Below are 13,684 nucleotides of genomic sequence, written 5' to 3'. Positions count from 1 at the left end.
TTTTTTTTTTTTTCCTGCATGATAGCCAAGAGTGAAGGGAAATACTTGATCTACCCTCACTCTCAAACACCATGCAGGAAATGCTGTTGCTATTCTTGAACTCAGAACAGAATGATTGCATGCATATATTTACTGTGTCTCATGTCTTTCTGTTTTCATATTTCTTATTCTTTTTCTAATCTGTGGCTTTATTTTGCCTTTCCAGCAAAACTTCTTGTACATTAGATTTGCCAAAAAGGTGTTTTAAGAGCTCAACTAAATGCCATCTCATTACTTCTTTTCCTATTATTGTATTCACATGTCCCAATACCAAAAAAATTATCCAGTCTTCAGAAAAGGCCCCGTCATGACTAACTACTACTGGTGTAAGAATCTTTTGATTTACTTCATATTTTCAATTAATTTGCTTACTATTAAATCAGATTACAATGGAACTGAACATTTCACAACAAACTGAAATGCAGTAGCTTCCTCTGCTAGGAAACTAGGGTTTCACAAACAGCTGGGATATTCTTTTGAATGACAGAAATATATACACACATATATATTTTATACATATACACTCACATACATATTTGTTGTATGAGGAGGTACTTTTAAATTATTTTTTATTAATTGTGTAAGTGATTTATTTAGACCTCTCTAGCACAAGGAACTAATTTACTAATTAGGCACAAATTCACTAATTACATTGCTAAGGAATTATAAAGATCAGATTACCAATTACCACAGACTGAAAAAAAAACAAACTAAAAAAGAGGTATTTTGCTGTCACATCCAATGATATAAAAGAGCTATTATCAGCAATTATTTGTATAATCTTTTTCTGTTAACATCCCATTAAACACTGCAGGATAGTCTATTTATCTCTTCTTTGTAAGGCAGAAAGCAAAAAGATAAAAACCACACCATCTCTAAGACTTAGTTCACATGCAAATCAAGAAACTGTATGACAGCAAAAAAAGAAAAGTAACAGGCAGGGAAGTGAGAAGAGAATGACAAATTTAAATTGGTTCTTCCTCATCCCATGTCTTGTATGATGGGTGAGAGATGATGGATGGCATACACGTCAAATAATATCAGGAGAGGATGCTTAAGACTGTTAGAAATAGCAGTGCCTTGAACAGTGTGCATTAAGGTCCCAATATCAGCAGAAAAAGACACCCAGTAACAGTTTCCAAAATTGGGTTATTTGAAAGATGGTATAGATTAAGTTCTTTTTGAATCCAAAACACCCACAGCTGGATCACTTTATCAGTGTCTGTGCTATGGTAAGAGCTCCTCCATTTCTGTGACAAACAACAATCCCCCACATCAGGCTTTGCAAGAAACTGGAACCGAGGGTGGCTAACGAAACGTGTGTGGACAATACACTGCAGGAGGAAGGCAAACAAATTCACATTACTCTTATTCTCATACAAGGACTGTCCAGAACCCACTCAGCCCACAGAAGGACTCTGTCTGTCCTCTTCTTCATAGGGTCCAGGCACCAACTCTAGTAAGAATATACTTGGTGCAATCTTACGTTAGAATAAATGACAGTGCTCTAAGCACACCCAGCACAAGAAGCCTCATCTCTGCTGATGGAAAATGAGGTTTAAGGAGGAAAGGAAGGCAATCAGCAGGCAAGACTGAAGCAGAATCATTCACATTAAGATGGGAATCATACCAGAAAAAGTTGAAAACCAGCATCCTTCACAGTCTTCAGTCTATGTTATGGCCACCAGGAAGGTGTTTCCAGATATGAAAAGCAGGCAACTATGAGGGAAAAAGCCTTAAACAAGCAAACATTAATCACGAAAGAGATGGTAACGCAAAATCCAGGAAGCCCTGGTGACTCTTGGGTTATTTTACACCCACACACAGGATAGCATGTGGAAAAGCTCTCCCAGTGCTCTCCATTTCAGTCAGAAACTGCTCCATGCCATCTTTCCACCTACCCTTACACCAATTACTCCCACTAGACTGCTTGAGCAAAAAGGTCTGGTCACCAGGTATGGCCTAGAGACCAAGACACCATGGGGCTTCATCTCATAGTCACAGGCTGCCATCCATCCTGCCACTGATGCCCTCAACTGCAGGTTATAATAAATGCTGCTATACAAAGGATATGGCCACCTGCACCTGAGACACAGCCATGCAAGAGCATGGAGTAAGAGCACAGAGTAAACATTGCCATTGCTCAGTGGCATGAAGGGAACATGTAGTTTCCTATTTCACAAAAAGCGGGAGTGGCAAAAGCAGAGGGTCAATACTGCCAAAAGCACCAAAACAAAATCTCAGTCCTAAGAATTCATAAATATAGCACATGAAAACAGTGAGCTAGAACTCTATTGAGGGCTGTTCAAAGGGGATATCAAAGCACTTGGTTTATCTGACATCCAGCTTTCTTGCAGATTCTGTTTCATAGGCAAATCAGGTAGCAGTTCAATTCCTCCAAGCAGGGGTGTGAATGCTACCACCTACAATAATTCCTCACTCCAAAGACAGAGCTGCTGCTGTTAATAATTATGCACAGTTTAGCCTGAAAATGCTTTGTGTTAAAGCTGTGAAGGTACAGAAAGACCAGGACCAGATTTATTTCTTTCATGGGCTACAACATCACAAAAGGATAGAGCAGAATTTGGAGGTCAAACAAAACAAACTCCAAACTTTAGCCATTTAAGGCAACAAGAGATGCTTCTTTAATCTTTCCCATGCTCTTTTCCCAGTAGGCTCCAAATATTCTTAGTATGATATTTTGAGATATGCAGAATTCCTAGGAGATGCACAGTTCCCACCAATTACAGCTACAAGTAGCACTGCAATTACCACCGAACTATAAGCAGGCTTTAAAAGAGCAGGCATAAACATACATGACTGGCTGAAAAACCCATGTCTGATTTTTATTCAGAAGAGTGATGGTCAGATGGCAACTTAAGGACAGACTCCAGAAGCTAAGTGATTTTACCTTGCTGGTCAACTAGTCAAGTAATTTGGTAGGGTGACTGTACACAGAATAAACTGCAGATAGAAATAATTAGAGTAGAACAGGTTAAATGAATGTTAAATGAAATAGGGTTGGTGTGGCCTTGCTGGTAATAACAATCTCTCCCCCTTCTCTTTCAGCCTGGAAAAGCTGGTCACTATTGTGTTTAGAGAACAAGAAAACCTCATCCCTACATTTGCTTTTCAGCTGTTGCTCAGCAGAGCTAACTCTCCTCTCCACTCCAGAGTTAAATTCAAGACAAATTTGTTGTTCTCTTGTTTCTGACAAAGAGGCAGCTCCTCAGCTCCATCCAGCTACCCACAAGCCAAAATTCCTAAATGTCAAGAAACTTCTTTTTTAAAAAGTGGGGTCAAGACACGTTAAAAACATAATTCATGAGACATGATTAAACAGCAGCTTTAATGAAGAGCAAGAATAAATTGTAAAAAAGCTGTTCTGCATTACACATGCATGACCTTTACCAGGACATCAGGCAGCTATCAAAAGGTAACAGGCTGCACAGGAAGCAAAAGGTTCTCATGCCTAAGGAAAGCTATACTGCTTTGTAAAAGGAATGTCACAAATCCACAGAGGTGATCCATCCTTCCCAGACAGACCTTCTGGCTCGCTTACCTGTTTAGGGTCGACAGTGGCAGCTGGAGACTCCAGTTCTATTGTTACAGGACCATCATTCTGGATGTGGACCTGCATGTAGGCACCAAACTTGCCATCTAAAAGTGGAAGAGGTTAACAAGTGTTGAGGACTCTTGGAAGGATAACACATACCAAAATGTTTCTAAATGTCCATCTAAACAGAAAAAAAAAAAGTACATAAAAAAACCTATTCTATGTGCATCCAGCGATGTGGTCTGATGATCAAAGATGATAAATATGCAGCTAAGTACAGAAACATCCACAAAACAATCCAGGTCTACAGATAATGAACGTGCTCACAACTCAGGACAGGCAGGATAGTTCTCACAGGCAGGAGATTAAATTATGAAGGATGCAACACCCAAGCCTAGAGATCTAGTCCAGCTAACCAGTTGATGTTTTGAAGAATTCTTATATATAAGCAAAAGATAAAAACACCTGAAGACTACTCTGAAGCATTTGACATTGAATACTCTAGAGCAGGGGACACTGGTGCACAGCTCAGTCCCAATCTGCTACAAAAATTTCTACATTCTTGTTTGCAATACAGGCCATTATTTGACAGAGTTTGGCAAAAATGGTGGAAAAAAAGGACAGTATCTTCTTCCTCAACCCTGCCTATTTCATGGAATACACTTCTGAAATAAAGAATGTCTGTGTCATTTGTCATCAATGGCATTTATTAGCACAACACCTGAAGCACAGACCACATTTTCTGTATGCATTTCAGAAGCTTCCATCACAACAGACCCACAATATTTTTATCCTGTATAGTCTACAAAAGCCATCTCTTTGTATGCTGTCTTCTTATATCTCATTTTTCTATATGCAAACTTAATTGCTCCATTTTTTCTAGTCCACCTTTATACTCCTCAAATTCACTCAAACCCTGGCTGATCCTACAGGACTGCTCACTTCCACATATCCTCTTCCATCCTGCACACACCTTTCTAGACCTTCCTGTAGCAAAAACAACAAGAACATATGAAACTATACCAATACAAATGCATGGAAGAAAAAAAAGGTGTTCTGCAGCAAGCAGAGAGTGGTTATCCAAAGACTAGAACAGTCTCATTTACTGGGAAGGCAGGCCTGAAGCATGCTCAGCAACACAACCAAAACTGCTATCTCGAATAGTGAGCAAGAACATGCTGAAAGCCGTAGGCTCAAACGAGTGAGTGGAGCAACCACTCACTGGGAATGTTTACAAGAGACATTGTATAGCTACACAGCAGCTTTCCATGGCAACATGTGATGTCCCCGACTGGAGAGAGGTCAAACCAAACTGTCCTGATTCTTCATTAATATGCTACTTCAGACAAATTGCTCTGGAAGGTAAGTCAGAGAGAAGTCTGGTATTTGCTTAAAAGAAAAAGGAAGAAGAAAAGACATGTACAGGCTTGTCCAACACATATGGGCCATATCACAATGCAAAGACTGTGTGCCATAAGGTATCCCATGAGCTACTGATACAAGATCTGGCAAACCACAGTGCTGCATGAGAGTGCTGACAATGGTCTAGCAGCCAAGCAAAACGTTTCTTGGACTGATCACTGAAGAGTCACAGCAACAGAGACACCAGCTGCACACCCTCAGGTCCAAACAGTAGCAAGGCTGAGCATGTATTCCCAGTAGACATGCATGCACAAACACATGTATCCTACACACATACGTGTATATATATACAGCCAGCTGCACAGATACCAACACAGAAACATTCACCACTCACATGAACACAAATAGCACTTACAATATCACCTTGAACCCCTCACTAGCGGATCAGGATTGAAGTTCATTAGTCGGACGTATGTACATATATATGATGTGGACCTCTCCGGCAGGTGAGCTTAGACACTCAGTCTGCCCAGTAGCTGCCCACGGATTTTGGCCTGCCCAGATGCTGGCACCGGGAAATACAAGTCCCTGAGGCCTGCAAGCCCTGCTCCAGCTGTTGGTAAAGACCACCTCACACACATGCGCACACACACATCTCCCCTCAGCTCTCTGGCAGTTGTCTCCCCTTCTGTCTTACCCTTAGAGACACATACATACACATCTCATCTCGACTGCCCAGCAACTAGCCAGGACTCCTACAGATCCTCCAAGAGCCAGTTCCTCCTGTGTTCTCAACCTCAGAGACACAAACCCAGACTCTGCTCTGGCCATTGCAGCTCCTTGTCAGCTCATGCTGCTGTGTTTTTGCCCACTCACCCTCACTTGCAGAAACAGGCCTTGGACCCCTGGTCCTACTCCAGTTGCTTGCACTCAGTACCCCATTCACACACGTACACATAACAGTGGGTCCCTCACCCAGGGAAATAGTTATAAATGGAATTTATTAAGAAGACAAAGCAGATCAGGTGCAAGGCATGGCCACAAGCATACTGATCAGCCATTGCGTACATGTGGCTGGTCCTTTCTGTAACCATATCCCCTTCTTTTCCCATGCTTGTTCCTCCTGAAAACACCTAGATCCACCCCTTTTCCCTGCCTTTGCTTCCTCTCCTAAACACCTCATAAGTCTTGTGCAACCCTGAATTGCTCCCATATCCCTAGGCAGTGACCCAACACAGACTCAAAGGTGCTCAAGAGAGCCACTACCATTGACTCCCCAGGATGGGCATCACAACAGGACCATAGGACTGAAGGTTCCCCAGAACAGCCCTGGGAGGGACGCAAACAGAGATTCTGAGTGTGTGAAGACCAGTTTTGCATCGCATAACCTAAGAAGAACTACTACAGCAGGAGTGAAAACAACTTTCCATCTGACAGCTGTACTGTAGGCTCAGTACCCTCTGGAGGGAAGGGACAACTGAGGCTACAGTGACATCAAAGAACGGCACATCACACATTGCTGGTACATCAACAGTCACTACTTTAGAAAGATGCAGCTGGCTTGACTGGGTAAAGAGAGATATGATGAAGCTGTCAGTATTTCAGGAAAGAACAGAAATTATGAGCCAAAGTATCACAAAACAAGTGAAATAAAAATAATCCAAAAGACCTGTTTTCATTTTATACATTTGCAGAAGCCTGGAACACATAAAAGGTCCCACTAAGAAATTATGTCAGAGCTATCAAAAACCTAGTGGATTATAATTTTCCAGCACAGTTTTCAAACCCTTTGCCACCATTGATAGATAAGAACCTGCAGCAGAGAAAACCCAAGTAGTTTTTCCTGAAATCTGTAGCTTATGGCTACACTGGTGAATTGGTAGATGTACATTTTCAGAGATGCCTATAAATGACTCTCCATTGAAAAACAAAAGCTTGAAGAACACTTACTGGTTTCAGTTAGCTGTATGTGTACACCTGAAGTCTAGCTACCATGAAGTTTTAAGAGAAGAGAACAATACCGACAACGGTGCAGGAATCCCACACAATTGTTTCCTGCACAGAAATAGTTTCTGCATCTGACAAGCAGAATAAAACAACTCTATACCTTCATGCAGACAATGAGGGAAGGATCTATTGACATGCTTAGAAAGCTGTTATACTGCTTCTTTAGGAAGATCAAGTAGACAGTACTTGAGCTGCTGCTCCTAGAATCACAGAATCTTAGGGGTTGGAAGCAACTTTGAAAGATCATCTAGTCCAACCCCCCTAGCAGAGCAGGATCACCTAGAGTGATGCATGCTTTCCTCAGAGGCAAAGACCTTTATCTGAGGTGAAACAGACAAGCCACATCTGAGACGTAAGGACTTGAAAATGAGATATAATTTACTTTCAGAATATTTTTTACATATCTCAAGCCTCATGACCTAGAAACTTCACACTGGTTCTATTCAGAAGTTACTTCTAAGACTGTCTACTCGGAAAGTTATTCCTAATTCACCTCAGGCAAGGTACTCTTGCTCCAGATCAGATGAGCACTATTCCACAGTGACAATGCTCACAAAGGGAATTAATCAAATATTAATTCTGCTTTCAACTTGCACCAAACCTTAACCTGAATTAAACTCCTCCTTGTGGAACAGCCCTCTCATATTTACTCAGGTATTGCTACTGAGAGATATTTCACACTTGCCTTAGAAGACTAAATTCACATTCAAGACAGAGAGCAAATGTCCTGACATGTAAGGAGGAGCCTTGGTAGACCTAGTTTTTGGCTTCTGGCTTGCACAACAGAATACTCAGACCTGCATTCACAAGCTCTGATCCTCAGAGTACAATGAGATGTCTAAGACTTTCACAACAAGAAAGCACTGAAGTAAGATAAGTAAGAACTTCTGATGCAAGAACTTCTTTGCTAGGTATGGGTGTTCATCTCCAGTCTTAAGATACCTGTGTTAAACTAGGAACCAGGGCTCTGAGTCTTTTCCAAGATATTGTTTGTCAAATGTCCATCTGCTCTGGGTGTGAAAGAACAGTTTGTGCTTCTCTTGGGGAAATACCATGCTGAGCTCCTAGCTGGCAAGCTCCAGATAGACCAGATACCAGATGGAGGAGCTGCCTGCCCAGCACCTACAACAGTGGCATGTGTAGTAGCCCAACTTTCAACAGCTGAATTAGTCTACTAAAAAAATATAGGGACTAGAAAACACAAGGAAATATGGCAAGACATTTATTGATCTGTCTTTGATTCGGCTACACAAATTCCACTTTAAATTATTCTTCCAAAATGTATTAAACAATTTGTAAGAACAAAGGGAAGAGCATTTACAGCAATACAGAGAACCAATCACCCAATAACTACAATGGTGTGTGTGCATATGTGTAGGGGAAATACAAGAGTACAGATTTTGAAGACAGAGGGTAGAGCCTCATGCTAGTACACTAAGTATTTAATAGTAAAGCAGCTCATTTATCACTCCTCCTTCTCAGGGTCTTCCCATCATCCTTTGCAATACAGTAGCACGTAGGACAGCATGCCCGAGCAACTCAGGTTCTGATTTCCTTAGGATATTTTCAGAGCAGAGTTCTGTATGTTTGCACACTACTCTAAATCACAGCCCAGGTACTACAATTTCACAAGGTTAGACTTACACTCAAGCAGTCCTGCTCACATACAACCTGCCAATGTGTAAAGGCTCTGTACTCTAAACCAGCTCAGTCAAACTGCAAACTCTGGTGATGCGACCACAGGACTTAGTCTTCTATTCCTGAAACTGCCAAGCTTCAGAAACTTTGTATAAAAAAACCCCAACAGATATAACAAGCAAACAAACAAAAAAAACACTGGCAAAGGAATTGACACAATATAAACCTCTATTATAAGAGTCTAATATACTGGCACAGACTAAAAATAAAGCAAAATCATAAATAAGTGTTTCCAGTGATGCTAGCAGTTTCAGATGCATGTTACCCGCCACAATAGCACAGGCAGTCACTCTTGGGTTTCTACATCTATGTTTCAAGCAAGAACACAAAAAACACAGGAAGCACTGGCAAACAGGTGTCAAAATATGGGCACTTAACAGTAACTATTCATTTCAGGTGTTCACTGAAAAGAGAATTTTAAAAAACTGTCAAAAATATAAACTGATTGAAAGCATTTCAGACATAGATAATCTTCCAAAGTCCAAGGACAAAGATGTAGATATACAGAGATATATTAATTTTTTCACACCTCATTTAAGTGAAAGAAGAAAGTCCATGTTTGCTTTTAGTTTACATGAACATAAGGGTCCAATTCAATAGTCTTAACCAGAACAAGTCTTACTCCCATTGACTTCCCAGGAAGTTCTCTTACCAGTTTCAGAGGCACAGGAATGGGTCCTAACTTAGTCATAACTCAACAAAGATAAAGATACTCCAAATTCATTAGAAGTTTTCTATGTTATAGACCAAAAAGGGTGCAGTGAAGGAATATCAGAAATGCTTTCCTTATCATCAACAAATGACTGGAAGAACATAACAAGCTACTGAAAAGCTGACACAGGATGGACATTTTATGTGTGCACTTCACTGTGCCTCCCTGGAAAGCACTGGAATAATTACCTTCATCTACAGTTAATACAGAGGTTAGCCTCTAAATCTTTTCCCAGCTACCAGTTTTCTGCCTTTTCTCCTTTTTTTGTTCATAAGGAAAGTAAGGCTGATAATTTAAGTCTTTCTAGACACCTGCCTTCTACATATCAAAAAATCAAATTTAACTATGAAAACGGCCATTACGCAAAACAGAAGAGCAAACAGAAAAGATTAAGGGTGAAGAAAGCATAAAGACCAATGGAAGTCAGACATTTTCTGGTAAAGAGAAAACTGCTGCATAGAGTTGAGAAAACATAGTTTAAAAGAAATGCTGTTCTCAAGCAGCACATTACACCTCCCACTGTCATCATTACCACTTAACAGAATGCAAAACTAAAGTGACAGAGCTGTGCTGTCCATCACACACTGATAATGCCTTCAAGCCTAACTAACCACAAACCTCAGAAAACATGGTCCTTCTGGGTTAACCTAGCTACACAGCACAAAACATCCAGCCTTTGAAGGACCCTAATCCCAGAGCTTGTTCTCATGGCTGCAGCCTCTCTGGGTTATGTTGCCAGCCATTGTTCATGTTACATATCCAATACAAGAGCGACTGTATGTCAAACTATTCCAGAGGAACACCAAGAAACAGCTTGACTAGAGGAAGACTGAGAGTGATCACCGTGCTAGGCTGCTCATGAAAACCATATTTCCCATTTTCCATCTAAGCCATATAAAGACAGCTCCCTTGCCATGCAGACAGAAAATCACAGAGTAAAGAAAGTCACAATCAGGGAAGAGCACACAGAAACAAGTTTCACTTCAAGTCACGTCAAGGACCTTACCAACCTTTTGTCCTTACCTTTAATAAGCTCTGGTTTGTAGGCTTTTCTTAGCTGCTCTAGGAAGTTGTTATAAAAACACTCCGCCTGCTCTGTGGGCATTGCCATGTGGTAGTCTGGCTTGTTTTCTTTCAGGATGTGCACTGGAGAGTAAATTGGCTCACACACAACACTTCATACTGTTTATCCATCACGCTTTTGGACCAGTGCTTCCCACTTTCATCTTCAAATACTCGCAAGTTCAAGATCTTTCGAACCCTAGGAGAAGAAAATGGTAACTCCCAAATTGTGCCACGCAGGATCAATAGGTAGAAGATAACACTTATCACACAGGATAAAAGGAAGATAGATGTTATGTAGAGGCAGAATGAATATACAAGATAGCCCTTTGTCCCTTCCTTCCTAAACCATGAGAATCTTCTCACATTAGGCAGAACCATAACCAAGAAAGCCCTTACAGACATATGTAACATTGACAGACCAGTAATTAACATCATAATTTTACAGAGCATGACATCAGGACAGATTCGTTACAGCCACAGGATAGAATCATAGAATAGTTTGGGTTGGAAGGTATCTTTAAAGGTCACCTAGCCCAAGTCCCCTGAGGCACAGTCACAAAAAACATCCTTGTCAGTTTGTGCGCATCAAAGACAAATGGAATTTACTCCTGAAATAAGTGGATGGTTAAAAGCCTTGCAAGACCCAAGTACATAGGCTTAAATCATCATCACTGCTGTGCTTTAATGATAAAGATGTTTGCTGTTTTGTCTACAGGATTACTAAAGTTTCCTTTAATAGGACTTGAAGAGCCTGGTTAAGCTGATTTGTTTCACAGATTTTTTTTTTTAGATGTTAGCTTCCTGCCTTTCCTGTGTCAGCAATGCAAATAACCTAGTGTTGAGGGCACAGCCACCATGGATCACCCACTTGCAATATTCAAAAGCATCCTTCATATTCATCAGGGTAGGAATGAAAAACAACAACAGATCAAATGTTACACACTGAAGAGGTGAACAGTGAGGCAAGCCAATGGAGTAAATAATAAAAACATCTTCAGCTTTGCTGCCATTTTCTAGAAGTTTCACATGTTTCTGTGACATCTTTGGTTCACATCCTCACTTTCTTCTTTCTCTTCTGCATCTGCTAAGGGTTGTTTTCACTTTCAGTTAATTGCTTGAGCCTTTCCTCTTCGTTATACCAGTTAGCTCTATTACTAGTTTCTTCTTTGCCTTGATAAGAAATGAGGTCAGCCCTAGAACAACAGCCTGAAGGAGACAGAAGCAGCCCCTGGAGAACTCTCTCTTACGTGTGTTAGCTGACAGAATCACAATTATTTTGTGGTGATGAAATACATGAAAAGAGTCAGTCCCTTATGCTGCAAAAATTGACTCACTTTTACTGTAAAGTAACTAATGAGATTATCCAGCCTTTTGGGAAAGTGAAACTTCTCATGTGCAAGCTAAAATTAGAATTTGAGGTTTCTGATACATCCCATCCGTGAAGGATGGAGGTCTTCAGGGTAAATTAATACAGTAAAAAGGACTGACATTTAAAAAAGGGAGATCAGAAAAACCCACTATGTTGATTCTTCCTTTTTGAGTCTGCTCTTGATAAAAAAAACACAGAGACAGCTGCCATTCACAACAGATTCTTCTCAAAGGAACATAAAAAGAAAACACTAAGAAATACGTATTTAAGGTAAAATCTGAAGAGGAACAAACAGGCAAACCTGAGTTTCCCAACAGTAGTTCCCCATTTGTTTGGCTACTGCACAGGTATCACTGATTCAGTGTCAAAACCACAAAGAACAGAGTAGAAGGCAAAAGGAAATATCTGACTTACATGTGCTCCAGCTCTCTTTGCGTATCTTCTAAAGAAATGCCCAGCAGCACACAGAGGCCTCGTCCTATTGAACTTATTTGTTCACCACCCACTGAGGGAGGGGGAAAAAAAGAAAAGCGGGGCTAAACGCACTGTCTTGTTTTATGACACAGGTAAGTACCGACTTCAGATGGCAACTGTACAACCACCAAAGAAAACGTAATTTTAAACCTTTCTTCTCTGTCTTAAGTTTGTTAGAGAGTAAAGACCACATAAAATCCTTCTTTCAAAAGTTTTCCAAATATCACTACTTACTTTTGAGGGACTAACTCAAGATGCCTACTCCAGGCACTTAAAAACACTGTATACAATTGAGTTGGCAGTAGTAACCAAAGAGGTGACAGAACTCTCTCCAATACCTGTAAAAATTATTCACCTCACTGATATCAATAAGTGTACTCAATTTCTCTACTCCACCACTTCTACACACTTTGTATGTACGGCTACTGGTGGCTTCCTTGATTCATACAAGCAGCTCATGGTGGCACCTGGGACATCACTGCCAACACATGCAACCAACACAAAAAGGTGAGTCAGGCTACACTGCTGACACATTTGCAATGCAAGGAGCAGGCTGTGATTGTAAAGCAACACAAGTCATAGGAGAAAGCAACTGGGATGGCACTACTACTACACACAAGCAACACATGGAGGCAGCTCTTTTTATAAAGCCAAGGCATACAACCCATGGGAGAAAGCAGTCGCAACTGTGTAACTGCACTACCGACACACGCAAGCAATGCAAAGAGGCAACTGTGACCACAGGGCCAGCATATGCAAGCCATGAGACGAGGCAACTGGGATGACTCCACTGATACACACAGGCAATGTGCAACAGTAATTGGAACAGCCCTACCAACACAAGCAAGCATCGTAAGGACGTGACTCAAATTATGGTGCTAACACATGCAAGTCACAGAATCACAGATTCATAGAATGGTTTGGAATGGAAGGGACCTTAAAGATCATCTAGTTTCAACCGCCCTGCATCGGCAGGGACACCTTCCACTAGATCAGGTAGCTCCAAGCCCCATCCAGCCTAGCCTTGAACACTTACAGGGATGGGGCTTCCACAACTTCCCTGGGCAACCCGTTTCAGTGTCTTAACACCCACACACTTACCTAAATCTACCCTCTTCCAATTTAAAACCACTACCCCTTGTCCTACCGTTACAAGCCTTTGTAAAAAGTCACTCTCCAGCTTTCCTGTAGGCTTCCTTCAGCGGGGCAACTCTCGTGATACAGACAACACACGCAAACCCCACGCAAAGGGAACTGGGACGGCGCTGCCACCGCACACAAGCAACGCAAAATGACTGTCCTGGCCGCACATGCAACCCGTGAGAAGAGGCGGCCGCGCACGCGCTGCCGCAGCAGGAGCGCGCAGGCCCGGCGCGCGCGGCAGCAGCGCGCGAGAGGGAGC

The 13,684-nt window shown here is 41.4% G+C and overlaps 1 protein-coding gene across 1 annotated transcript in view; it reads right to left on the bottom strand.

Annotated features, from left to right (window-relative positions):
• Positions 1-13,684, bottom strand: part of DTD1 (D-tyrosyl-tRNA deacylase 1) — a 30,381-nt gene that overhangs the window by 9,361 nt on the left and 7,336 nt on the right. Inside the window, 4 exon segments of the mRNA XM_010004626.1 lie at positions 3,602-3,699; positions 10,398-10,515; positions 10,518-10,635; positions 12,223-12,313. Coding sequence (XP_010002928.1) covers positions 3,602-3,699; positions 10,398-10,515; positions 10,518-10,635; positions 12,223-12,313 — 425 coding nt within the window.

This window comes from Chaetura pelagica, unplaced genomic scaffold, assembly GCF_000747805.2.
Source record: "Chaetura pelagica isolate M959 unplaced genomic scaffold, ChaPel_1.0 scaffold419, whole genome shotgun sequence".
Taxonomy (NCBI): Eukaryota; Metazoa; Chordata; class Aves; order Apodiformes; family Apodidae; genus Chaetura; species Chaetura pelagica.
The sequence above is the reverse complement of the archived record's forward strand: the minus strand, read 5'-3'. Positions and strand labels throughout refer to the sequence as shown.